The following is a 27,873-nucleotide window of genomic DNA, read 5'->3' on the forward strand; positions in this document are numbered from 1 at the left end:
GCCCGCTTCCTCTCTTACCTCTCAGTGAACTGGCCCACTTCTCAGGCTGGCTGTCCCAGTCCCTGCTGGCCTGGCCAGGCCAGGCAGACAGACAGTAGTCTGCAGGGAGAGAGAGAGAGACAGGAAGAGGTTCTGTTATGACAGTTTAATTTGTTTTGCATTCGTCAGATCACTTTAGTCTTTAGGTAAGAGTTAGGTACTGTAAGATCTATGTACATTTATTTTTGTGTTAAAGGTAAGCATACGTTGTTTTTTTTTTTTTACAGCTGGTGAACCCTAGGCCGGGTCATAACAAGCTCTATTGGGCCTGTTGTGTAAGACCCACGTAAAGACATAATACCCTGGAGTAAAGATGAGCCACTGAGCACAGACGCACCGTCATCCATTCATACAGACAGACAGCTTTAAATCCCTTCATTAGCCTTCGTCATAATCAGTGAGGGACAGTACATTGTACACCAGGTGTTCAGTTCAGGTCAGTTTTTGGGCGGTGAAACCGCCCCTATATATTCAGGACTGTGATTGGCTAGTGAAACATGACACATGTGCATAGCCCTATAAATAGGACTATGCACTTTTAAAAAAACACATTTATGTTTTTTTTTTTTAGTTAGGGGTGTACAATGGTTGGTCCACAATATTACTTATGAACTTCCATCACTGTGATGACCACTGTGACCACAGTGTTTTGTTTTTGATAATGGACACATAACATACGTAAGTAGTGAAGTACATTTCACAAATCGCCACTATTTTTCCAGCAATGTCCATGAGTCCGAAAAAGGGCAAGGGAGAAGCACTAGGCTTGTCGGGCCCTATACCCTTGTATTCTACGGACAATGCTCTGAGATCTGCGGGGCCAATCACAGCTTCATATCAGTTGTGGTTGAAGCGGTCCCTCTTGGACACTGCGAAAACTGATCCTCTCTAATACTTGAAGTTAAGTACTTTTTTTGAGTATCAGTATTTTACTTGAGAGTTAGTTCTAGTTTTGTTTCTGGATATTTTCACTTCATGACTTTCACTCCACTACTTAAAAAAACCCAGTACAAGTTACTTTTGTAATGTCAATCAAACAGCATGTTTGGGGTTATTTTAACATGTATTCAGGCTTTTGAGTTTCACCCCAGGCTCTGGCACGTGGAGGGACTAGGCTTTGTGGATGGCCTCCTGTCCGGGCCCCTCCTTCGTCTCACCAGGTCCAGGGCCTGAGTGTTGCACCAGACTCCCCAGCTCCAAACATTTCACTTCAGCGTGATGGTGTCTTGGGCCGTGCAAACTTTAGATGTCAATCTTAGCCAATCAGGATGGAATATGAAAACAGAAAACAGATCCGTCTTGATCACATGACTATAGAGATCATCGTCATGTCAAGATGCATGAAATTTGGATAAAAGAGTAATATAAAAAAATATATTTTACATAAGTCAGCCTCCTGTTGGCGTTATAAATGGCAGATGTGAAAAATGCAGGGCAAAGGTTTTTCTTTGGCATATAGGGAGTGCGCATACAAAGTTTTGCACAGATCGTTGCAGTTACAGTCAATAGGCACTGACTGTATACAGTAGGTTAAAACGCGAATCGGCCTGTTATAGCACCACCATGAGGCTGATTTGAAAAAGTTCAAGTGGCATTTCTTCCTCTGCCTAGTGGGAATGTGCGTGCAAAGTTTCACGGAAATTGCACACTGTGTTCATGATTAAAGGCATTTTGTTCAAAACGAAGCACTCCTGCAAACTTTGGAAGCCAATCTTAGCCAATCAGGATGAAATATGAAACATCTGAAATACCCGTTTTGTTTAATGACTATAGAGATAATGTGTACCGATTTGCGTGATGTTTGGACAAAATCTGTAGTACTGTCAAAAAATGTGTTTTGCACAAATCGGCCTCCTGGTGGCGCTATGACAGGCCCATGTGAAGAATTTGGCCCAGAAGTTCTGCTCTGGCATCCAGGGAGTGTGTGTGCACAGTTTCGCTGGCATCAAGCCAATGGTGCCGGAGATTAGCTGTTCACAGACAGATCGACGGACGGACAGACGGACGGACGGACAGGGTGCAAAACATAGTCTCGGCCATGCCTTTCGGCCTGGCGGAGACAATAAAGTGAAAATAGTAGATCTAGAAGCTCACAGTGCGTTGAGATGTGACACGTTATGAGCTTGTAGATCTGCTATCTATGTTCACTATTATTTAATTTTTTTTAAGTCTAAATATTAATACAGCAATGCATCAATAGTTTACTTTTGAGTACTCAAGTATTTCTAAAACCAAGTACTCCAATACTTTAACTCGAGTACACATTTGACATAGCAGCTTTCACTTGTAGTTGTACTGGCGTTGAATACTTTGTCTAGCACTGGTCATGACATAGTTACTATTAGATGGCTTGTTTTTCCCAAACAGATTATTGAATGAATGCTTTTTGGTGGTAGCGAAGCAATGCCAATGGTGTTTTGTAATTAAACAATGTAATAAAACAACAGACAGTTCAATAAGAGGGGAGAGTATTGCTATTTATGGGATCCATATAAACTGCTGGACATGAGACGATACATTTCCAAGGCCATAAAATTGCCAAAGCCAATTAAAAGCCCCCGAGTGAGGAAATATATGTTTGATCCAACATCAATAGGCTGCAGCTGCAATCCAATCTAACTTGAAACTCTTCATGGTCCCCAATCTCCACGTAATTGGAGAGGAATTCAGTAGAGGGGTGTTACTTGTGGTTGAACTGTTAATTGTGGTGGACTGGTGGTGTGTGTGTCTTGGGTTTGAACCTCACTTTTCCATGGAAAGGAGAGGATGCTTCCCTAGAAAGAAAACAGTACATGCTTCAATTCTGCTCTTTTCCTGCGAACTCTTCCAAGGGGGCTCTCTATACATAATAACGTTGTCGGGCAGAAACCTCTTATCTCCATATTCTTACATTAGGCCTACATGATCATACAACATCACACAAAAGCATCAAAATGAACAGATCTACAAGCTCGAAACGGGGCACGAAGCAACGTGTTTCGAGCTTGTAGATCTGCTACTTTTGATGCTTTTGAATTTGAATCCTGAAAAGTAACAGTTTTGGACATATGAGGTTTCCACCCGACAGAGACGATATGTTATTTTTTTTACAAAGGATACATGAGACCTTAAGGGGATATTAGCTTTTACAGTAGTAAAAGTACATATCTCTCTGAAACAATTCATTCTCTGTATGAGCTGAGCAAACTGTATATGGCGCATTACATATCTGATTTAACTCTAATCTCATTCCTGTGAAGATTACGTTTGATTGATTGATTGAATATTTTATTAGCAGTTTGCAAAAAAAAGCACAGGAAAGTACAGCTCAATGCCCAGATCTGTTAAAAGGATTTTAAACCCAAGAAAGCCTATGGCTTGTTTCCATTGGGGTCCTTTACATCAAACTGATTATTTCTCTGAAACAATTTAAAAAAGAATAAATGAATAATACTAAGACTAATAATACAAGTGCTACTACTATTACTACTAATAGTTCACTATAATCTGATAACATTCCAAAGTAAACCGGAAATAATTCGAGGTTGTGGGCCCCTGGGTCGAATATGAACATACCGTATAGACTATTAAATGTTAAGGTATTTCGTTTGTATAGGCCTACATGATTTGATTGCATAAATATGAAAATCTGCTTTTTTTCCCTATGTGCCTCAAATCTGAGAAAACTAATTTTAGGGCTGGTATCATAATATGATCCCAGCCCTAAAATAATAAAATGTATTTGAACTCTCCCTCTCTTAACATGTCCTGCATGGCTCTTGATTATGGCTGTAATCTACGACAACAGCATCATCTAGTGGTAATTTAGCATAAACACATTTTCTTTCAGGAAAACACTGCCAGCCACGCTTTAATACAGTTTATTTCAGTGGTGGAAAAAGTACTCGCACTTTTTACTTAAGTAAAAATATCAATACTGCAATATATAAATACTCCATTACAAGTAAAAGTCTGGAATTCAAAATGTACTTGAGTAAAAGTACAAAAGTATTGGATCAAAATGAACTTAAAGTACCAAACGTAAAAGTACTCATCATGCAGAATTTCAAGTTTTAAAATGTAAACAAATCTTTTGAAAATTATCAGATCTTGTTGATCGGCTATTTTCAAATGCCCAAAATGTAGGGCTGAAGTGGTTAATGTATGTTTTGTCCAGCTGAACTGAACTTGTTACGCATGAAAACGTGACGTCAACAATAACATGTCCATTGTGCAGTAATGGAAGAAGTACTCACATATTTTACTGAAGTAAAAGTATCAATAACCTGTTACAAGTACAAGTCTGGAATCAAAAATGTACTTGAGTAAAAGTACCAATATTGGCATCAAAATGTACTTAAAGTACCACAAGTAAAAGTACTCATTATGCAGAAGGTCCCATTTAACACGTTTTCAAATGTATAATACGTATGAAAATAGCCGATCTGCAAGCTCACACAACACATGTTTTTTCAAATTGCCAAAGAATATAGGCTATAATAGGTCTGAATTGGTTTTGTAATAAAAATCAAAATGTACAAAGTAATTAGTAACTAAAGTTTTCAAATAGGCTAGCTATTTTTTTTTAATACACTTCAGTACAGTATTGGAGTAAATGTACTTAGTTACTTTACACCACTGTCAGCTGGGTTAATCATCACACATTGACATAGTTCTCTGCTCAAAACTAAACAAGTGTTGAGCAGGTTGTAGAGCTTATGACAGGCCAAAGGCTAATAATGGCAAGGTTATAGGTCACTGATGCGTCAAAACAATCATGATGTTGTAATAACGGTGTTGTTAAAAAAAAAAAAAAAAGGAAAATGGTCTTTAGTGATATAAACCTATGCATGATTTTAGTCACATTCATGAGCCAGGCAGTCAGTCGTCTCCATGAATTCAAGGCTTCATGGGGCCTGTAATTGCTCGTCGTTTTTTGGGTGAACTACCCCTTTAAGACAATTTTTACATTTAAAAAGTATATATATATATTTTGGATCAAGGTGCCCACTCTTTTTTACGTCACAACAACACAAAATAAAAATTTAAGTAAGTGTGTGTGTGTGTGTGTGTGTGTGTGTGTGTGTGTGTGTGTGTGTGTGTGTGTGTGTGTGTGTGTGTGTGTGTGTGTGTGTGTGTGTGTGTGTGTGTGTGTGTGTGTGTGTGTGTGTGTGGTGGTCTCTTCTCTACTACGTCGTCTATATTTAGGCGAGTTGTTGTCATGTGCCAGAGACCAGAGGGCCGGTCAGCCGTCACTGTCCTCACACTACAGTGACAGTAGGGTGTCACAGTGACACCCATAGCATAGGGTGTCACAGTGCCACCCATAGCATAGGGTGTCACAGTGCCAGCCATAGCATAGGGTGTCACAGTGACACCCATAGCATAGGGTGTCACAGTGCCACCCATAGCATAGGGTGTCACAGTGCCACCCATAGCATAGGGTGTCACAGTGCCAGCCATAGCATAGGGTGTCACAGTGCCACCCATAGCATAGGGTTTCACAGTGACACCCATAGCATAGGGTGTCACAGTGACACCCATAGCATAGGGTTTCACAGTGCCAGCCATAGCACAGGGTGTCACAGTGACACCCATAGCATAGGGTGTCACAGTGACACCCATAGGGTGCCACTACAGTCTAGTCTAGTGCCACCAGCAGCCACCCACCAGGACACGCCCCTCCCTCGTGGTGGAAAAAGTACTCTTTTTTTTTTACTTAAGTAAAAGTATCAATACTGCAATATAGAAATACTCTGTTACAAAAAAAGTCTGGAATTAAAAATGTACTTGAGTAAAAGTACAAAAGTATTGGTATAAAAATGTAGGCTACTTAAAGAACCAAAAGTAGAAACTCATTATGCAGAATGTCCCATTTTGCAAGTATTCAAATGTATACAAATATATAGTGTATGTTTTGTGATAATAATCAATAATCAAAATCTACAAAGTAGCCTAACTAGTAACTAAAGTTTTCAAATAATTGTAGTGGAGTAAAAGTATAATATTTGCCTCTGAGATGAGATGTAGTGGAGTAGGCTAGAAGTAAAAGTACTGCAAATTGGAAACACTTCGGACAAGTAAAAAGACCTCAAAATTGTACAGTACTTGAGTAAATGTACTCAGTTACTTTACACCACTGCCCCGCCCCTCTGGTTGAATGGAACTACGTGCGTAAAGACGCGCCGCGGCGACACGCACTCTGTGTGACCGTGTTTACATGCAAGGGATCAAACTAACTTCATACATTTAATCCTCTCTCCAATTTTAATAATAATAAAAAGAACATCAATTGCCCGTTATTGTGACTTTTTAGCATCGCTTTGGTTTTGCTTTCAATGCCGCGACCATGACGCGAGAGGAAGAGCTGATCCGGATCGCCAAAACACTGGACAAGATGGTGTCCAGGAACAACACGGTGAGTGTCTCTGTTTTGACGCCTTGCGCGCCGCGTTTATGTTGTCGCCTCGGGTCTATATAGCCCTGATACGTGACTGTGATATCATGACAGTCATGGATGAATTTCAACATAGTGTTTGCTTGTTCTGCTTTTTTGGTCCGTACATGTACATAAACGTTTAGATTTCAAATATAAAGTGCTGACCCCATGTCCGTGGATGTTACAATCATGTACGGGTTCTTTGAAGTACCCGTATGTTCCGTATTGTCCAATAAAAACGCATTTTAATCCGATCGGTGGCCATTTTCTCCGTATTTTTGCTGTGTGCTTTCAGCAAAGTGACCCTATTGGATGGAAGGTGTATTGCACTCTGATACGCTATAACTCTATGAGAAAATGGCCATCAATCGGATTAAAATGCTTTCTATTAAACAATACAGAAAATACAGGTCTTTTTGAGGACCCGTACACAATTCTAACATCCATAGCCATTGGGGTCAGCTTTATATTTAAAATCTAAACGTTTATGTAGATGTACGGGCTAAAAGGATAGAAAGTGCAAACACTATGTTGAAGTTCATCCATGACGGTCGTGACAGCCGACCGTCATGTGATCCATGGTTACCTCGGGTTCTGCTGCTGGGCAGCAGCGCTAGTCTAGCTGCAGGCCTCGGCCTAAAAAGAACAGATCTGCAAGCTCGTTGGGAGCTTGCAGATCTGTTCTTTTTCAGCTAATACCGCGCCGTACGAGGAATTGGAAATTAAGCACGAAAATCCAACTTAAACAACTCCCGCCTATTTAAAGTTTAGATTTGTTGTAGCTATTAAGCTTTATACCCTTTTTCGTTGCGTTTCTTGTTGCCATCATTCAAAATTGCTTAGAATATTGGGGTAGCCTATATTATTACACACAACAGTTGTAGACTACATCTTGAAGTCATAAAACCTTAACAACTGTTGAGCAGGTGCTGCCTGCAGGCGCGCGCGCCTGCACACACACACACACACACACACACACACACACACACACACACACACACACACACACACACACACACAGATGAACATTTGCAAACACTTTTTTTTTCTTCCACCGACAACTTTTTGGGCCTGTACTGTTTCTTTTCAGGCTGACTTGGTGCACAGAAGAACTTATAAGTGAAAGTAAACATAAGTTATAAGTGAAAGTAAACAGTGCTAGTAGTAGCACAAGGTCGTGCCAGAACGCATGCAGGCAGAAGTAGGCCATTATTCTTGGCGGTCATTCTGTAGTAATCGTTGGTTAATAATTCATAGACACTTAATAAATCGACACCTCCTGCAACTACATGACAGCAATATACACTATTATGTAATGGTGCATACTACACTAATGATAGTAGTATAGTGTAGTGTTAGTGTGTTATAATGTGTGATTATTATTAGTCTAAGACTAATGATTGAGTACTCTAGCTGTCACTATGATATGCATGCACCTCATGGTACCATAGAACCACAAAGGCCTTAAAAACAAGGCTCCAGACATCCCAAAACAACTGGTCAGGCTACTGCCTGGCCTTACATATACAACTCATTTAACCCCTGCTCATTTTGCTAGGGTGGGATGGCTCAGGGTAGAGGACAGAGTAGCCTACAGCAACTTGCAATGGGCCTGGTCTACAAGATACGCTATACACCACAAAGACACCCATGTACCTGTCAAACTACTTCACAAACGTCAATGACGTCCACAAACACAACACCAGAGGGAGCTCCACAAATCAAATTCAACCCAGATTTGGCTCTAACAAGGGGTTAAATTTGTTCTACTGCTATGCCACCAAAATGTGCCCTACTAACAGTCATAACAAGAGTGAATCCTTACTCTCCTTCAAAACCGCTCTAAAAGAGCACTGACAGGTGGCTGCAATTCGGAACTGGCCCTTGTAAAAAATTCAAGCCTATCCAGAAATTCAATCGTTTTAGCTTTTATTTTTTGGCAAACTGTTAATAAAGTATGCAATCAATCAATCAATCACAAATTATAATCTTGTTAAACCTATACGTCTATAACTGTGTAATATAACTATCTATGACTAAGACTAATAATAATACATTATAATTATAATGTTGTTAAACTTATGACTACTGTCTGGGACTGCATTATACACTATTATGTAACTACACTACACTACTAATAAGTGTCATTGTGTAGTTAGATTGATTATGGTTCAAACAGATACAATTCTATTTTATTTTATTTTGGTAAAATAAATACAAGTAATCAGAATATAACTTAAACCCACACTTGTTTCCAATGTGGTCCTGCAAATGTAATATAAATATAAATGTATATTTAAAAATATCATATTTAAATAATGGCTGGTTAATAGTTTATAAGCACTTTCGACACCTCTGCAACATAACTGGGACTCTGCATTATGCACTATTATGTAACTACGCTACACTATTCACAAGTGTCATTGTGTCGTTTCTACATCGAAGTTGATTATGGTTTCAATAGATATGATTTATGTTTTGTTTAAATAGTCATATTTGTGTTTACAGGAGGGGGCTTTGGACCTGCTGAAGGAGCTTAAAGATTTCAACATGACACTCAAACTTCTTCAGGTAGAGTATTGGACATACTTATACAAATGCAAAAATATGAATATGTATATAATTGATCTCACAGCTTTACATGACGTGAAATATGCACATTAAAACGACACCATTCTGCTAGTGACAAACTGAACTTACAACAAACTACACCATTCTGCTAGTGACAAACTAAACGTACAACAAACGACACCATTCTGCTAGTGACAAACTAAACTTACAACGAACTACACCATTCTGCTAGTGACAAACTAAACATACAACAAACCACACCATTCTGCTAGTGACAAGCTAAATGTACAACGAACTACACCATTCTGCTAGTGACAAACTAAACTTACAACGAACTACACCATTCTGCTAGTGACAAACTAAACGTACAACAAACCACACCATTCTGCTAGTGACAAACTAAACATACAACAAACCACACCATTCTGCTAGTGACAAACTAAACTGAATCCGTTAAAACATAATAACGTTTGCCACATCAGATCAGTGAATTAATGAGATGGCTGTTGACTGATGATATTGATACTGAAAAATGTGCCTTTTCTCTCTTAATTGTTGTTGTGATGTTTTTAGGAAACGAGGATTGGCATGTCAGTGAACAGTGTCAGGAAGCAGTGCACCGACGAGGAGGTTGTTGCCCTGGCCAAGTTCCTCATTAAAGAATGGAAACGCCTACTGGGTAGGAGGACACTTCCTTTATAACAGTGACTCTCAAACATTTTAACAGTTTGATTAGGGCCTAATGATTAGGCCTGTACAGGTCAATTTGTGGTCCAGCATGTATCAAACAGCTCAAGAGTTGGTTATTCTTTTTAGCTCAGTGAACACTGACAGAACTTCTCTCCCTCCCAACAGACTCGGCCAGTTCTCAGAGCGAAAAGGTCAACGAGATAAAAAATGGTACAGATGTCACCAACACAGCAACGTCACCGAACCATTCATCTGAGAAGGAAGGCAGGTTGGTACTTTAACTAACAGACACAACACATAAAACAGAAAGAGTAATGTACACATGCACACACACACACACACACACGGACGCACACGCACACGCGCACACACACACACACACACACACACACACACACACACACACACACACACACACACACACACACACACACACACACACACACACACACACACACACACACACACACACACTCTCTCTCTCTCTATCTCTTTCTTACTGAGACTCTTTTTCTTAGTCGTGCAGTGTCTGTGCGGGCAGAGAAACGAGTAGAGATGGTCCGAGGCGAGAATGATTTGCTTTTTTGTCTGTCAGTGACAGGAGACTGGATGTCGGACTGCAGCATGACTCTGACCCCGAAAAGAAATCCCCCGACATCCACAAACACAGGAAAGGAAAGCACGACGACGACGAACACAAAAACAAAAAGAGAGAGGAGGTGCAGACGAAGGAGAGACATGCTGAGAGAGATCGGACGCAGCGAGAGGAATCCCCCCAAAATAACAAACAGGTACCAGAAAACAGAAAAGCGTGGCATTTGGAAGAACTAAAAAAAACAAGACCCACTGAAGACCCCAAACGGGACAGGGCTGATGGAGTGAGGAAGGAGAGGTGTACCTATGGCTCCCCCAATCAAACGCACAGAGAGGAATCCTCAGATGAGAAGCATCTACATCACACTGGCAAGGAGAAACATTCTGAGGAACACAAAAAAACAAGACACGTTCAAGACTCCAAACCGGAAAGACAAGACGATCCCAAAAAAGAGAGGCCTGCACGAGACCTTCACAGTGACAAACCCAGGCAGGAAGCAGACAGAGAAAGCCCAACAGGAGAACAGAAGAAGATCAGAGGCGTGGACGAGATCACGAAGGAGAGAATCTCTGAGGACCCCAAACAGCGCAGGTACGTGGACAGACACGCGGAAGACACAAGAAAGGACAGGCCCGCGGAGGATCGCAGAAACGAAAGGCACTCGCTTGACCTCCAATGGGAGAGAGCCCCGTACGAACCGCAGCGAGAGAGGCCCTTGTTCGAGCCCCAACGAGAGAGACCGTTTGACAATCACAGGCCGATCTTTGAAAGGTGAGAGGCGACACAGAAAAGCGCGTTTCACTCACTGTAACATTACTGTGCCACTAAGCAAGTGGGGCTTGGTTTTAGAGCTGCTGAATTCTTCCCTTTAGGAGAGGAGTCATGGACAACCTCTATCCAGATGCATACGCCATCTCCCTTCCTCCTCGCCCCGCCCGCCCCCTCCTTCCTGTCAAACGTCCCTCCATTGACGTGAAGAAAGACAGGTCAGGATGCTCGTGCACTTTGGCGTGGAGAAGGACTGCATGCAAAGACAGTCTAACTTGTCTGGCGTGCTGCATGAAGACATTTAACTCGTCGTCTAGTCCTACAGTATATTGTTAGTGTGACACAAACTAATTCTGACGTTTGACTGACTTGCTCCTGCAGTATTTTAACTGGATTGCTCACCCAATCAGAAGTCTCCTGTGCACGCTGCAAGCATGATGTGATGTGAGCCTTTATTATGAGGTGCGTTAACTACAGAAGCATGCTGTGTTCCGTGTGAACCCTGCGCCCCCTGCACAATTGAGCGTTGTGACATTTTTGTTCAGGATCAAGGACGTTCCGGACCCCTCTACTGGCCCTCCTCGTCGTAACACCCACCCGCCGTCGTCGTCTTCTCCTCCTCCTGCTAAGCGTCCCTCACTGGAAAAGAAGAAGAAGAAAAAGAGGTCAGCCACTCTCAAGTGTGTGCAGTGGTTGTTGTGTGAAAGAATTGGGGTGCGTTGTACTCGATACCGACTGGTTATTAAAGGATGAGTTTAATACTTAGAGTTTTCACCCATTGTGACATAGGGACGCTACGGTTTATGTGGTTAAAGGTCGGGGGGGGGGGGGGGGGGGGGTGTTCAGGAACCTAACCTAAGCAGACCGTTCCTGCTGTGCATGGTGCATGATGTGATGGGGTCGTTATAGGATATTGGAGGTTTAACTACAGAGGCATGCTGTGCGAACCTCACGACTGCACAACGGTCTGAGCGTGGTGACATTTTGTTCAGGAAGAAGAAGGACGCCCCGGACCCCTCTCCTCGTCCCAACGCCCCGAAGCCGTCTCCTCCTCCTCCTGCTAAGCGCCCTTCACTGGAAATAAAGGAGAGGTCAGATACTCTGAAGTGTGTACGGGGATGGTTGTTGAGTGAAAGGCGTGGAGTGCGTTGTACTCAAACACAGCATTGTTATTGATTGAAGGATGAGTTTATAAAAGTCAAGTGGGGATTCGTTTCAAAGGAGTCTCTTGATTTCTCTGTTCAGGCAAGTCCCGCCGGACCCAAACGCTCCCTTTGCTCCTCTTCCTCTGCATCTTCATCCTCCACCACCAAGGTCAGGCGTCTGCATGTCGTCTTGCATTAATCGACTGTAGTGCCTATTCGTTGCAATTCATTTGCCTACAGCTACCCACGATCAACTCGCTAGTAGTTGACACGACACATACAATATAAGATGTTTCAGTTTTTGTGGAAGTTTTACTTATTTACTTGCCATTCTCTGTTTTTTATAGCATCTTATTGTGAAGCACTTTGGAGCCACTGTTCAGAAAATGACTTTACACATTTGTACTCATTTATGTACTTTTAGAAAAGAGCCTCCGGACCCAAACGCACCATTTGCTCCTCTTCCTTTTCACCTTCACCCCCCTCCTCCCACAAAGCGCCCCTCAGTGGAGGTGAAGAAAGAGAGGTCAGGACACCATTTGTTGTTCTTGCAGACTGCAAGCATGTTGTTTGTGTGGTTAGTGAAAGTGTGTGTCTGCGTTTCTGCAGAGGGGAATCTGTCATTTTCTAGTGGGAGGGCGTTTTATTATGACCGAAACCCTTATTTCTTTCTATTCTGAGCTCTGTCATTATTGTTTGCCATCCCAGAAAGGAGTCGTCGGATTCTAAATCCCCGTCATTGAAGAAGGCGTCAGACCACGTGAAGAAAGACAAAGACAAAGACAGGTCTGGGATCTGTGAAGCGTGGCGCCTTTCTTTCATCGCTTGGTGACTAAGAAAGTCGAACGCTGAATTGTTCTCGGGAAGTGTTGTGAAGATGTGTCACTAAAAAGTTACACAAACTAGATGTCGGATTGTTCATTCTGCTTGAGTTGGCTCTAAGGGTGGAGGGGAAAAGTATAAATATTTGTTCAATACATTTTTCATGTACTGTACTATCGTCTCAAAGCTATAAATTAAATGTAGCACTTGGTGATGTTTATACTGACAAAACACCGTCAAATTAAACATTACTTGAAAACTAGCAATGCAACATTTGTGGCCCAGGGCTCAAGATGATACAGTATATCATATGTGCAGCTCTCTGGCAATAATTTACAGCAGCTATAATTCCACCACTGCTACGCCATCTGCAATGCGTTATTGTGGCTGGTTATAATAACCTGTGTGGATGATGTGGGAGAATACAGATTGTGTGAGCCTTATAGTGCTAAGGCTGTTCTCCTGTTTGCAGGAAAGACTCGTCGGAGAGCAAAGTGCCTAAAAAGCACTTAGAAGAAGCCAAGAAAGAAAGGTTGGCTTGTCAAGATTTAGAATTTGTTTCTAAATGCATTACACACGACATAACTAATTGGCAAAAGTCTGAACATTTTAAACTGCATGTCATTGGCAAACATTTTCAAGAATTTACCCCAAAAATGCTCTATTTTTAATTCAAAAGAATTTTAAGAAATGTCCAAAATAGGGAAAATAGCTGATTAGCTTACAATGCATCACATCGCGATGATGAGCTTGTAGATCGGCTATTTTCACTATTCATCATATGACAATTAATTGGACAGGTGTGAACTGTAGCCCACCAAGTCACATTCCTTGTATTTGCAAACATACTTGGCCACTAAATTGAATGTGATTCTGTTGCTGATTCTTGTTGCTTTAATGGAGGTTAATAAGTCACCTGCATTTAGTTTGACTGACTATTGCCATGATATTTTCTTTCATGTTTCTTATATGTTGTTAAAGTTCTCTTTTATCACACACATGCAAATGTTTCCTGTTTTCAGGAAAGATTCATCTGACTCTAAACCAGTGTCTCTCAAAAAGACGAGTTTGGAACCAGTGTCTCTCAAAAAGACGAGTTTGGAACCAGTGTCTCTCAAAAAGACGAGTTTGGAAGTGAAGAAAGACAAAGACAAACCCAGGTGTGCAGGCATGGAGGCGTACGGCACCAGGCATTTTCTTCATTATCTTCACCCTCCACTAAGTGCACCTCGAGGAGGATGAAAACGAGCTAAACTGATTATTGCACAATCTGTGCTCAACGATGTCATAAAGAAGCCACAGTGTACGCTTTCATTTCCTCGACGAAAAAAGGAAACGGCACTGTCAGCAGCTTTAACGCTGATGTTTGTGTGTGTGTTGTAGGAAGGACTCCTCTGATTCCAAGCCAAGTCATCCTGTGAAACGCCAGTCGACCGAGTCCAAGTCAGACAGGTACCGACTAGTTTTTTACATTTTAGGCACTTACATTATAGCTGAGATTCTTACCCACCAAGATTGGCCACACACACAGTACCACCCATGACCAAAATGCCAGACGGCAGAGGATTAAAGCCTGATTTATACTTCATCGTACAAAGGTGTATAATGGAAAATATTTATATCCACTTCAGCAAAGCAACAGCATTACAGATCATAAGGAACAGGAGCTCCTGGCCTGTTCTGGCAGCCCCTCAGGGCACCAGCTTCCTGAAGTGTCATATGGGACACCTCTTATACACAAAGATGCTCTCCCTAAATGGAGATAAATATAAACAGGCTATAATAAGTGACAGTACCATATATAATAAAGCTGACTGGTTAAATTAGCAATGACCATGTATATCACTTAGGACAGGTTATATAATATGCTGACACAGAGAGTAGTGTAGAAGTAGCAGTCTGTGGGGGATGTCACCTGTTAAGATGGACAGCTGTAGTAAAGTCAAACTATAGCTTTGGTTTACGAAGTTGCCGACAATGCTTTTAGACTATATTCAACCAGGTTGAATATACAGTAAGTAGATTAATGGATATATTTGGCAATCCATAAATTCAGCCACCACAGGTGTCTCGTGACGAAAATAACCAATCTACAAGCTCTTGCAAGCTTGAAAATTGGCTATTTTCTGCGCAGCAGCGCATGACACCAGTGCATTTGTATATAAACCTGGCTACAAACTGCCAGGGCAAATCCATTGTGCTCAGAAAAGATTCCCATGATCACAGATGCTCGATGGCAAAATACTATTGTGAGAAGGGGGAAAAAAGGGTATGAGAGAAATATGGAGGAGAGGATTGGTGTCGGAGGTGGATGGTATAAATGGTTTAACAAATCGATAAAAAACTACATGTTGCTAAACTGTTTCAGGAGGGAGTCCGCTGATTCAAAGAAAGCCAGTTCACCCCCAGCGAAGAAGCTGACAGGAGAGAGGTACAGGAGTAAACAATGATACTTGGCATGTAACGATTCACTCAACTCACGATACGATTCGAATCACGATACTAAGTTCACAATACGATTATTTAAACACAAAATTATATTCCAGACAAATGACTGAAAACTTTTTTTTAATCAATTCTCTTACAAAGATCCTGTATTTTCTTCTCTTTTTTTAACGCTCCCTCTGCTGTTTGCATCGCGATACATTTTTTATTAAATCGATTTAAATTGTCACCAGTTTGAATCGACTTTAATCGATTAACGATAAATCGTTACGCCTAACTGATCCACTTCTCTAATATAGTCGAATGCCTGAAAATGATGATGATGATGATGATGATGATGTTAACTCTCTCAGTGCCAAGAGTTTTTTCATAAAGTACTCCCCCAGTGCCAGCAATTTGCTTTTTTTTTTTTTTATATTTTGTAATTTTTCATTCAAATAAATTATCTGATTGGGTGTTTAAACCCATAATACAGTTCTACCAGTAGAGAGCAACAAATCGACACATTGATGACCTCGCTGGCTCACTCGCCCCCTCCCAAACAGGCTCACGTCACATCCGGTCATAACCGGATGTTGACATTTTTGACAATCGTTGATCGGGCTAAATTACGATGCGATACACGACTACGATGACTGATCGTCACCCAGACCAAAGAGAGTAGACGTGGACCTCTCCGTTCGTATTTTATACCGTGTGAAAAAACGTGACTTTCCCTATTCTGGCCGAAAATGACCGCGGGAAAAAAATGAGAACCGGAAACGGAATCTGCGTCATGAAACCGGAACCCAATGAGTCTGAAGGAGTCAGGAAGCGAAAGTGATCATGAAAAATAAACAGAATAGTGCGACCACAGTCAAAAGTAAAAACTCGGGATTTCTCGCGCTGGCACGGAGGGTACTCTGGAAAAACTCAGGATATCTCGGGGCGTGGCACTGAGAGAGTTAATGATGCTGATGACAGAGACAGTGTTGATGATGTGTGACTCTGTACACTAGGAGAGAGTCTCATGGCTCCAAGCCCTCTAACCTGGGATCTGTGCTGAGGAAACCATCAACGGACAGCGTGGAAAGGTATCTGAATGCACTGTTCACCTCAGCATCTATTGTATTAATTACATTCATTCTAACTGCCGACAGAAAGACAAGATGGAATGGGACAAATGAAACACTGATATTTTAAATGTAGATAACAGCTCTGGGTCTGAAGTGCTAACCTAATATACCTTGTGAAAAGAAAGTTACCTCGCAATTGCTCCTCCAGGTGTAATTGCTCTAAATCACATCAAGATACGTTAAATATAGAACAGCTACTAAGTAACATCTTCAAATATTGATCTTTTTTTTTTGCAGGAAAGGGAAAGCGGACACCCCCAAAACGCCCAGCACTCCCACCAGTCCCATGTCCCCCGGCTTCAGTTCACCTGGGGGTCCGCTGTCCCCGCGCCTTGCCACCGGAGACGGCATCAGAGACAAGTGCATTGAGATGCTGACCGCTGCCCTGCGCCACGAGGGTACCACACGCACGCACGCACACACACACACACACACACACACACACACACACACACACACACACACACACACACACACACACACACACACACACACACACACACACACACACACACACACACACACACACACACACACACACATCACTGACCGCTTGCAGACACAACTACACTTTTAACTCACTAATTCTCATAGTCACTTTGGAAGGAGGTTTCTCTCTTTCGCTTTGCTGCGTTTACAACGCCCGAAAACACAGTTGCTGTCTAAACGCACATGTGATATTTGATTTAGCCGTTTTCTCTAGAGGCTGTCGTCGTCTAAACGGGGCCTAAGAGTGTACACATTGAACCGGGGTTAGCCAACCCCAGCATCGTCAAAGTCAAACGTATACTGCGCACCAGATAACCGGCACCAGAGATCTGGCCGGCACTGCCTACAAGCCACAAGACAACATGGGATCATTTAGGCCCCTGATGCCTCGTCATGCGTTGGCCACAACACTTACAGTATGACGCAATGTGACCATAATTTCCTAAATCAGCCATCACGTCAGCACCGTTTCCATGTGCTCTGGCTTGTATCATCTTGCCCTGTCTACAATAGACGTGTTTATACCATCATCTACCTGACTGAGTCCTGAGTGTCGGAGGAATCCCCAAAGCCAGGGCAGGTGGCATGTGGCAAAACAAACAAACATGTTGATTGTAGAGAGGGCAAGATGGCACAAGTCAGGGCAGAGGATTCTCTCTCTCTCTCTCTCTCTCTCTCTCACTTAGAGAGAGAGAAAGAGAGAGTGTGTGTGTGCAGGGACGACTGATTCATCCTGCATGCATCGATTAGATTTACGTCCAACAGATGTGTGGTTACACCCTGCTCAGGGTCTAATTACATTGCATTAGCCATCACCCACCACACCACAGATAAATACACATCTAAATGAATCATGTCTTTTCTGTCCTTTCCATAGATAACTACAAGGAATTTGGCACCAACTGTGAAGGCATGGCTGTAGAGATTGAGGATCATATCCTTTGACTGTGTTGAACAGGCTGAACTGAGCACTAGCAGGCCTTACAGTTACACACACTACGATCACACAGGTTAGATACTGTACATTACTACATCACATATCAGTCAATCTGACAAACGGAATACAGAAACACATTTCTGCCATTTTCTATTAGGCAGCGGCCCCTGAACCAGGAGTGTGATATTATCCACGATGCATTGTGAACTGCCACAGCACATACAATGGTTAAAAGACATAAATGTTTTAGCTTTTAGGCATACTTTATATACATTAGAAGCAGTATGATATGCTAGAGGTTGTCATACCACTGGCTGGATGTTAGCCATTGTGCTCAGGTAGCTCAGTCGGTAGAGATTGGCCGTTGAATCGCAAGGTTCTGGATACCACCAACTCGGTATATGAGTAGCACAATAAGCCACTCCCGACCTATTCACTGATTTATAGTCGGGCAATGTCATGTGCTGAAAATTAATGAATTAATTCATGTTACTTTTGGGTGCGACACTGGCACGCAACAAATGATTACATCAAGTTTTACATTAAAGGAGTAGTTCATAAAATAAGAAAATATCTTATTTTATAATATATATATCAATAATTTGATGACCGGCGGAGTCTCCGAGTCTCCTACTGACCGATGACATCACATTATTGGTTTAGGAATGCGACAAAAAAAAACAAACAGCTGTTATAAAGCAGTTTGCTTGGTGCACTATACACTATCTGCCACACGGGGTGTTTCATGCAGCCTTAACTCCCATCCTCTCTGAGGCTGCACATATCTACCAGGAGATAAAGGCCACCGATATGAAGTACAAGAACAGGGTGCGAAGCCGCATAAGCAACCTGAAGGACCCCAAGAACCCCGGGCTGCGCCGCAACGTCCTGGCGGGATACATCGAGCTGAGCCGCTTCGCAAGCATGTCTGCTGAGGTACGTAGAGCTGAGCTGCAGGTGGCGCTGTGGTAAAGTAGCTGCCCACCAGCACAGAGTCTGGGGGCTCGAATCGACCGTGGTGCATCTGGCTTTGTCGAGTGTCTATACCATACTGTACATGGGCAACTGGCGGCCCCCACCTTCCCTTAATGCGGCCCGCAGGTTAATATCGTAATACTGATATATTATTGATTTCAGCTGTTACAATGGCAAACATGACCCGCTTTAATTACTATCTACATTACTACATTACTGTCTATATTAGTAGCTTAATGACTAGTATTACAATTCTATTGTCTTTTTTATGTCCAATGTATTTGTATTTAAGTTCATAAAGTTAACATAAGTATAACTAAATGCATTTGAAATTAAATAAAAATGTTACTTTTCAGGATTCCAATTCAAAAATAGCACAAAAAAAAAATCTGGATTCCAATTCAAAAATAGCAAAACTAGCAGATCTACAAGCTCAAAACGTGCCGCAGTGCGACACGTTTTGAGCTTCTAGATCGGCTATTTTTGCTACTTTTGACATAGAATGGCGAAAAAAGTTAAAATACGGAGAGACAGCATATGGAATGTGGCCCTCTGGAGTGAGTGTGGAAATATAGTGGCCCTCTCCATCATCAAAGTTGCCCACCCCTGGTCTATACGAACACAATTGGCCCGTGTTCGTGGGAGGGAACACGGGCCAATAGCGACTAAATTGGGGAGAAAAAAAAGGTGTAAAAAGCAACAACAAAAAAGAGAACTGATCCACATTGCAACCATGACTGCTGAGGTAGGTAGGGCTGCGGCTGTCTGAGCCTTCAACCACATCTTCCTGTATATTGCTGTACAGTACAGGACTTGTTAAAGAACTTGTTAGCTGCTCTACACACCAAAGAAAAATGTTAATTTAACTTTTAGAGTAAGGCCAGACACCATTTTCAGTTCAATTTGAGCTGGAAAAATTATTCCAATTTACTAAGGCGGCGGATAATTTGTGTGATCAGCGCATGGGACCGCCGCCTTGTCACATTTGGCGTTTGAAGCAGGGCTAAAAAGGGGCAGTGGACTGGTGGAATTTGGGAGCCCTCAATTAATGAACAGAAATGCTCAATTCAGCGATGCTGAAATGGACGCGATGCAACTCTAACTGAGAGAAAGAGACATTTGGGTGACTGTTGCTCATGAAGTAAATGCAATAAGGAGTCACAATGCAAACCCCTGAAAGCAGAAGGCAGGACAAATGGCCTTGTGTTACAGATGACTTGAACCTTCATTGTGTTTTACATTTCTGGATATATGACAAATATATAACAAAACCCTCATGTTCAGTGCACTGAATGTTGTCATGTGGGTAAAGGTAGGTATCTGAGCAACATAAGGCATGTGTGTATGCTTATTTTAATGCGAATAACACAGCAGAAAGTTTACATATTGGTGTTTTAGTTGAGCAAGTGAACACAAAGCACCCTCTAGTGGATAGAAATGACACGTCACCCCTTTAAATTGACACCAGATTTTACTGTATGTGTAATAATTGTAATGCAGTGGTTGGTGTGTTCTAGATTTTTTGGGAGGCTATACTATAACTATTCCCTCCCTAGTCCCTCCCACACGCACGGCACGGCACGGCACGCGCGAGCGTATATAATTAATTATTGTAAAAAATGTGCGCGCGCTATTCTCTGTTACAAGTAAAAGTCCGGTAATCAAAATTTACTTGAGTAAAAGTACAAAAGTATTGGCAGAATGTCCCGTTTCACAAGGTATCAAAATGTCTTAAAATCTTTTGAAAATAGCAGATCTACAAGCTCACAACGTGTCGCATCGCGACGTGTTGTGAGCGTGTTGTAGATCAAATAAGGCTAAAGTGGTGAATGTATGTTTTTTTTTAAAGTAACTAACTAAAGTAACTAGTAACTAAAGTTTTCTAAAGTAAAAGTACAATATTTGCCTCTGAGATGTAGTGGAGTAGAAGTAAAAGTACTGAAAATTTGAAATACTCCAGTAAAGTAGAAAAACCTCAAAATTGTACTTAAAGGGCAAGACCACTTTGGTAGAGGTTTGGGTTGTGTAGTTACCTTGCCATGATGCAACTCCAAAGGTGGGCAAGAAATAAAAAATAATTGCTCCATTGATTAGAAATTGATAATTCAAAATATGCTCCCCATTGACTTACATTGTATGGTAAAACAGCACTCAAAGTCACTATTTTAGCATGTAAACGAACGCAAACAAAGTTGATTCAGACAATATAGAACATCACCAAACCCAGTACTGTTTTTTTTTTTTTATAAAAATGTCAACTTCCTGTTGATTTTGCCATTTTTAATAAGTAGAAAACCTGGACTGGATCCGCGGATCCGGATCCAGATCTTCAAATAGTAAAATCAACAGGAAGTTGACATTTTTATTAAAAAAACAAACAGTACTGGGTTTGGTGATGCTCTATATTGTCTGAATCAGCTTTGTTTGTGTTCATTTATGTGCTAAAAGAGTGACTTTGAGAGCTGTTTTACCATACAATGTAAGTCAATGAGGAGCATATTTTTGAATTATCAATTTCTAATCAATGGAGCAATTATTTTTGATTTCTTGCCCACCTTTGGAGTTACATCATGGCAAGGTAACTACACAACCCAAACCTCTACCAAAGTGGTCTTACCCTTTAAGTAAAGTACTTGAGCAAATGTGCTTAGTTACTTTACATCACTGATCGCCCGTCTCTTCCTTCCACCACCCCCCCCCCCCCTCCTCCCTGCGTTTCAGGAGATGGCCAGTGACGAGCTGAAGCAGCTGAGGAACGACTTGACCCAGGAGGCCATCAGGGAGCACCAGATGGCCAAGACCGGAGGCACGACCTCCGACATGCTGCAGTGCAGCAAGTGCAGGAAGAAGAACTGCACCTACAACCAGGTAAAACCCAGTGGTTCCCAAAATGTTTAGCTCAAAGACCCGTCAGGGACCCAAACTAGTGAAAATAGTCGATTTACAAGCTCCTACAACGCGTAGATCGGCTATTTTCACTACTTCTTAACACATTAAGACCGGGGACACATCTGTGTCATTTTTAGATTTGAGATAAAAAGCATTATTTTACACTTTGTGCAAATCTTTGAATAGATATACTTTTAAAGCAAACATTTGTTACTCAAATCTTTGCTTCTGGGGGTCCATGGAACAAAATATTTTGAGATGGGGTCCACGGCCAAATACATATACATTTTGGGGTCCTTGACATTAAAAAGTTTGAGAACCACTGACATAGAAACATACGTTTTTTCAAAAAACTTAACATTTAGAAGACATTTTGTAGAATCGGAACCTCAGGCCTCAAACTTTTGTTTTCTAATGTATGGAATCTCAAGAAAGACAATAGCCACACATGAAAGCCTTCACCTCAGTCAGACAGTTGAAATCCACATTTTTGCTGTGCCCCCTGCCCCCAGCCCCTCCTCCTGCGTATCAGATGCATATCAGCGTATCAGATACGCTTATAGATATGGATCTATAGGCTTTGGTATGTCGCGTCCACACATGTACAAGCTTATAGATATGGATCTATAAGCTCGTACATGTGTGGACGCGACATACATACCAAAGCCTATACCGCTTGTGCTATAACCACGATTTAGAACCGTGATTTAGAACAGTGGCTCTCAAAAATAGCAGATATTCTTCGTGCCGTGCTGCAAGCTTGAAAAATCTTGAAAATGTTTCAAAAGTGTTAAATCATTTTGAAAAAAAATCTTTTAACACAAATCTTATCTGGGGGTCCCTGGCAGAAAACTACTGATTTAGAATGGGTTAATTTGTCAATTGTCATACATTTTCCTATGACTGTTTCTTTTATCCTTTCATCTGTCATTCACCTCGCCGCCTCAACTGTCAAACATGTGGCCTGTACTTTGAGGACTGTTGAAATGCAACAAGAGCATGATGATAAACACGTATGAAGCAGTGGTGGGGTCCAGGGACCCCCGTGGGTCCAGTGGAGGGGATCCCCAGCCAGCAAAATTTGTTATAATCATCACATTCAGTTTAACCACAAAATAGCCGATCCAAAAGCTCAGAACGTGTGGCAACATTGCGACACGTTCTGAGCTTGTAGATCTGCTATTTAAAAAAGAAAAAAATCACATAAATATAATGCAGAGAGCCTCAGAGAGACTGGGATACCAGGTATCTGTCTAAATAACATTCTGCACATTTGGAACCATAGGATAGCAGGTAGTCAGTGAACCTAGCATCTGTCCAAAAATAACACGCTGTCTCAATCCCATTCAATACAAGAAACAAAACAAAACAAACCATCAGATCAAGTGATTCAGATATGTCTGCATATCTTCACTGGTTACACTGCACATTTTCTAAACAGAGCACAGATTACATCAGTGATGGCTTCTCTGTGCTCGTTGGCTTGCAGGCCTTCATTAAGCAGTGCTGCGGTCCACAACAAGTGAAATTAATATATAGCACATCTCCACTGGAGATGAAACATTATTAGTTTGACTACAGGCAGGGGAAATCAAAAGCACAATGTCGGAGCCCAACATCCCCATCTTACAGGCACATTATTACACGCAGCACAGCAAACTGCATGCCCACTCTGTCAAGCACAATGCACTTGATTGATTGAATACTTTTCAGTTTGCCAAAAACAAAGCACAGGAAAGATAATTTTAAACCCAAGAAAGGCTATGGCTTGTTTCCATTGGGTTCCTTTGCACTCAATTCATTGAAACATTTAATGACAGACAAATATACACTACTATGCAAAACATCATATAAACAGTTAGAAAACAAAAACAAAAATATGTACTGTAAACAGTTCAGGGGGGAGGGGGGGGGGGGGCTAGGCACTCACGGCAATAACATGAGGAAGAAGACAACAGCTGTTATGTAATCAGCAGCAGCCCCTCAAAAACATCCCCATGTCACACAGTACTGTAGCTCTTCTGTAAAGAGGGCTGATTACAGACGATTGTTTCTCCCTAGCTTATATAACCATCATCTCATCTGAACACTTGATGGGTTATAAAACTCTCTCTCTCTCTCTCTCTCTCGTGTGTGTTTTGTAGGTGCAAACCCGCAGTGCTGATGAGCCAATGACCACTTTTTGTCTGTGCAATGAGTGTGGGAACCGCTGGAAGGTAAGAGACCTTTACCCCCCCCCCCCCCCCCACACACACACACACACACAAACACCGCAGTCAGGTGGAAACCTTGGAAACCTATTATTTAAAAATAACCATTTGAAAATAGTGCAATTAGCAGATCTTCAAGCTTGTAGATCGGCTATTTTCAATACTTATAGAGTAGTGTGACACTCTTGTATGATCAAGTAGGGCAATCATTTATGGGAAAAATACATAAAACATTTGAATATGGAGATACAAGGTTTCTGCACGGCAGTGACGTACACACACACACACACACACACACACACACACACACACACACACACACGCACACGCACACGCACACACGCACACGCACACACACACACACACAGTTCCAAACCTACAGTATGCTCCTGCTGTTCTACATACAGCATTGAAGCTTTAACCCTGTGCTTTTATGAAATACACGAGACCATTAGGGGTTTATATGGAAGATATTTCTGAACGTGCAATCTATCGTTAAACTTTTACCAGTTCAGCTACTGGTTATTCTTAAAGGTAGGGTAAGTGATATTTTTTGGTTAAAACAAAAAGTATTTTGTTAAAAGGTTAAAATACTATATTCTGATAGTAATCATTGCTATAGAGTGTTTTTTCAGTAACAGATGTCTCCCTGTCTCTCCAGTTCTTTAATAAACAGAAAATACATTTTTCGGTAGGTGTCAAAATCTCAGCCAATCAGGAGAAAGTACCAATTTTTAAGCTTAATTTGTATAGTGTTCCAGTTCCAATTTTGTCTGCTCATTTCTTAGTGTCATCACTTCCAATTTCACTTGTTTAATCTGTATCCTGATTGAGTTCTCTGTCCTGGTTGGATAAAATTGGAAATGAAACTGAAACTGAAACGAAAATGCATTTTCTGTTTAATAAAGAGGTGGAGAGACAAGGAGACTCCTAATACTGAACAAACACTCTATAGCAATGAGTACTATCAGAATATAGAGCTATTTAACACTTATTTTAACCAAAGCAAATCACTTACCCTACCTTTAAGATTCACTTTAATATCTACTATTACTGTAGGGCTTGACATTACCAGGCACATGGGTTAAAGGGATAGTTCACCCCCAAAATGACTTTTTTTCCTATCGATTAGTCAACCCATGGAGACTTGAATTCATGGATATGTTTTTGGCGCATTCCTAAGCCAATAATTTGATGACCAGCAGCGGTTCCGGTAGGAGACACAAAGGAGTCTCCTACCGGAGCCGCTGGCTACCGGTCCACTGGTCATCAAATCATTGGCTTAGGAATGAGACAAAAACAAAAAAATAATCATTAATTCGAGTCTCCATGGGGTCACTAATCCATCAATCTGGGAACCCAGCGCCAAATGAAAAGGAAAAACAGCGCCCTCTGCTGTTTTTGACTATCTCAGTTGGCTCTGGGAGGAAGAAAACGTAGCACCCGTGCGCAAGGAAACCGGGGTTTTGGTCTGCCTTCAGCGCATCACTTCCGGTGGTGCGACTAGGTTTTAATTCCCACTAACAATATTTCTACACGGAACACTAACACCACTTCTCCCAGAGAACATGGATCGTTTTGGTTATATATATATTGGTTATATATATATATATATATATGAATATCTTTCCGTGGTTTTGTCTGCTCCGCGGACGCTATTGTTAAATGAGTGTCGGTTTGTTTCGAGTGGGGAAGGATCGACGGACATGTGAATCCCGCCCACTACATTTGATTGGGTAAAGCGCGGCCTGCTTCCTGATCTGAAGGCACGCCCACTTGTAGGCCAGTGCGTACGCGATATGACGAACCCCCCCGACAGATTCAAACGCAGAGCAGAATCTGTTCTTGAGAGATTACTAATCCATAGAAAAAAAAATTTTTTTGGGTGAACTATCCCTTTAAGGTCAGGGATACATGCCTGGTTTATACTACATTGTGTGCCGTTGTCGCGCAACGAAAATAGTAGATCTATAGAACATGACCCTACCATGTCTTGATCTCCGATACTGAACATCTCAGCCTCGCATTTTCTGATAGTGATAGGATTGATTGATTGAATACTTTATTAACAAGATCGTTAACAGTACAGGTACAGTAGCACAGTCAAAAGTTATGCTAAAAGGATAATACAAAAAGCCCCCAGGAGCTTGTTTACATTCATCTCTGTCCCTTTAACCATTAGGGCTGTCACCATTACAATTATAAGTTGACGATTAATTGTCATGCAAATAATTGCGATTAACGATTTCATTGTGTGTTTGGCGTTGAACATATGAATACAATTTTAATTTTTGTTTGCCTTTTAAGGCTTTGTAATCAAAAATTGCACAGGGCAGATATGACAAATAACTGAAATATACAAAGAAATTGCTGACATCCTCCTATAATTGGACAAAGCTCTGTCTGTGCGGTGAGCCCAAAATCTCTTCTGCCCGGTTCTCCTCAGTGGCTGGAGCAATTGATCTCCATTTGCACACAGCCATTGACCATTACCATGCATTTGCACACAGCCATTGACCATTACCATGTGCACGGAACACCGAAGCCTGTTTTTCCCAAATGTCAGCTGTTTATTAGCGTTTTTGTGTTCTCTGGCTCCCGGGTTGCCAAATCATGTGCGCATATCCCCCCCACGGGTATGGTCTAGTATTTCATAATTTTATATAAAAATAAAAACAATAGCTGATCTAGCTATTTCTGCTTTTTTAATTTTGACGATTATGACATTTATGCAAAATAATTGCGACTATCTCAAATATTTGTGATCAGAGGATTATGTAATAATTGTGACAGGCCTATTTACCATCTCTAATCACATTTCTTTCTCGGTTCTTTTTTTCTCTTTTTAGTTCTGCTGATGTCTTCCGGCTCAAGTCACAACAATCAACATGAACAACATTTTGTTTTAGTTTTTTTTCTATAAGGGGGAGGAGGGGAGGTTTATTAAAAATTACTGCAGCTAGTGGTTTTAAAGATATAGCGTGTTGAAAATTCTTACGATTTATACTTGAATTTTTAAGATTTGTAAAGCATGTGCTTTTAATGAACTGGGCCTTAAATCAAGGAGCGCTTTACTGGGGAGTAGAACCACTTAAATCCAACTCTACTTCGTTGACCGGGGTCCCCCAGGGCTCTATACTAGATCCCATAGGCGACTTTTGCCTCTGCTAGCACGGGGGGCAAAGGAAATATATTAACTTATATTTATTTATAGATGCAGCACATATGTTTATCATGTGACATATTCGAAATTGGCCGTCTGCATATTATGTCTCTACATATATGTGGCATATATGTGGACATATATAAGCTATAATTGGCATATATGCAGCATATATTCTGTATACGTGCCATATATGGACAAAAAATATATATAATTAAAAAAATATATATATATTAAATATATTATATATATATATATATATATATATATATATATAAATAAAAATAAAACGGGGGGGGGGGCAATTGCCCTGCTTGCCCCCCCCTATAGAATTGCCACTGCTAGATCCTCTACAGTGGTTCTCAAAGTGGGGTCCAGGGTTCCTTGAGAGGGTTCCAAATGGACCCCCACAGGTCTGTAACTCTTGAGAGTGCACGAATGGAACCAAATGGAGCCTGATGATGAAGGGTCCATTTGGTTCCATTGGTGTGCACTCAGAGTTATGGGGGTACTTGACTTTTTTTTTTTTTTTTAGTTTTGAGAGCCACTGATCTAGTATTTCCCTCCTCTTTGTCGACAAATAGCCGATCTACAAGCTCACA

At 41.4% G+C, this 27,873-nt stretch overlaps 1 protein-coding gene across 1 annotated transcript; it reads left to right on the forward strand.

Annotated features, from left to right (window-relative positions):
• Positions 1-6,205: 6,205 nt before the first annotated feature.
• Positions 6,206-27,477, forward strand: LOC308084583 (uncharacterized protein). Its single transcript, XM_080427300.1, has 22 exons — positions 6,206-6,436; positions 8,966-9,028; positions 9,602-9,707; positions 9,884-9,986; positions 10,314-11,084; positions 11,186-11,299; positions 11,627-11,746; positions 12,074-12,172; positions 12,327-12,395; positions 12,651-12,752; positions 12,935-13,012; positions 13,521-13,580; positions 14,071-14,208; positions 14,432-14,500; positions 15,417-15,479; positions 16,492-16,566; positions 16,846-17,006; positions 17,975-18,030; positions 18,815-18,970; positions 21,731-21,877; positions 24,043-24,114; positions 26,958-27,477. The coding sequence occupies exons 1-22, from the start codon at positions 6,368-6,370 to the stop codon at positions 26,964-26,966; spliced, it is 2,700 nt and encodes an 899-aa protein (XP_080283426.1). The 5' UTR covers positions 6,206-6,367; the 3' UTR covers positions 26,967-27,477.
• The last annotated feature ends 396 nt before the right edge of the window (positions 27,478-27,873 follow it).

This window comes from Gymnoscopelus braueri, assembly GCF_963280865.1.
Source record: "Gymnoscopelus braueri genome assembly, chromosome: 4".
NCBI lineage: Eukaryota > Metazoa > Chordata > Actinopteri > Myctophiformes > Myctophidae > Gymnoscopelus > Gymnoscopelus braueri.

Coding starts and splice junctions, on each gene's coding strand:
- LOC308084583 (XM_080427300.1), top strand. CDS start 6,368: ATGACGCGAGAGGAAGAGCTGATCCGGATCGCCAAAACACTGGACAAG. Junction 9,029..9,601: donor TGACACTCAAACTTCTTCAG/GTAGAGTATTGG, acceptor TGATGTTTTTAG/GAAACGAGGATTGGCATGTC. Junction 11,085..11,185: donor CACAGGCCGATCTTTGAAAG/GTGAGAGGCGAC, acceptor TCTTCCCTTTAG/GAGAGGAGTCATGGACAACC.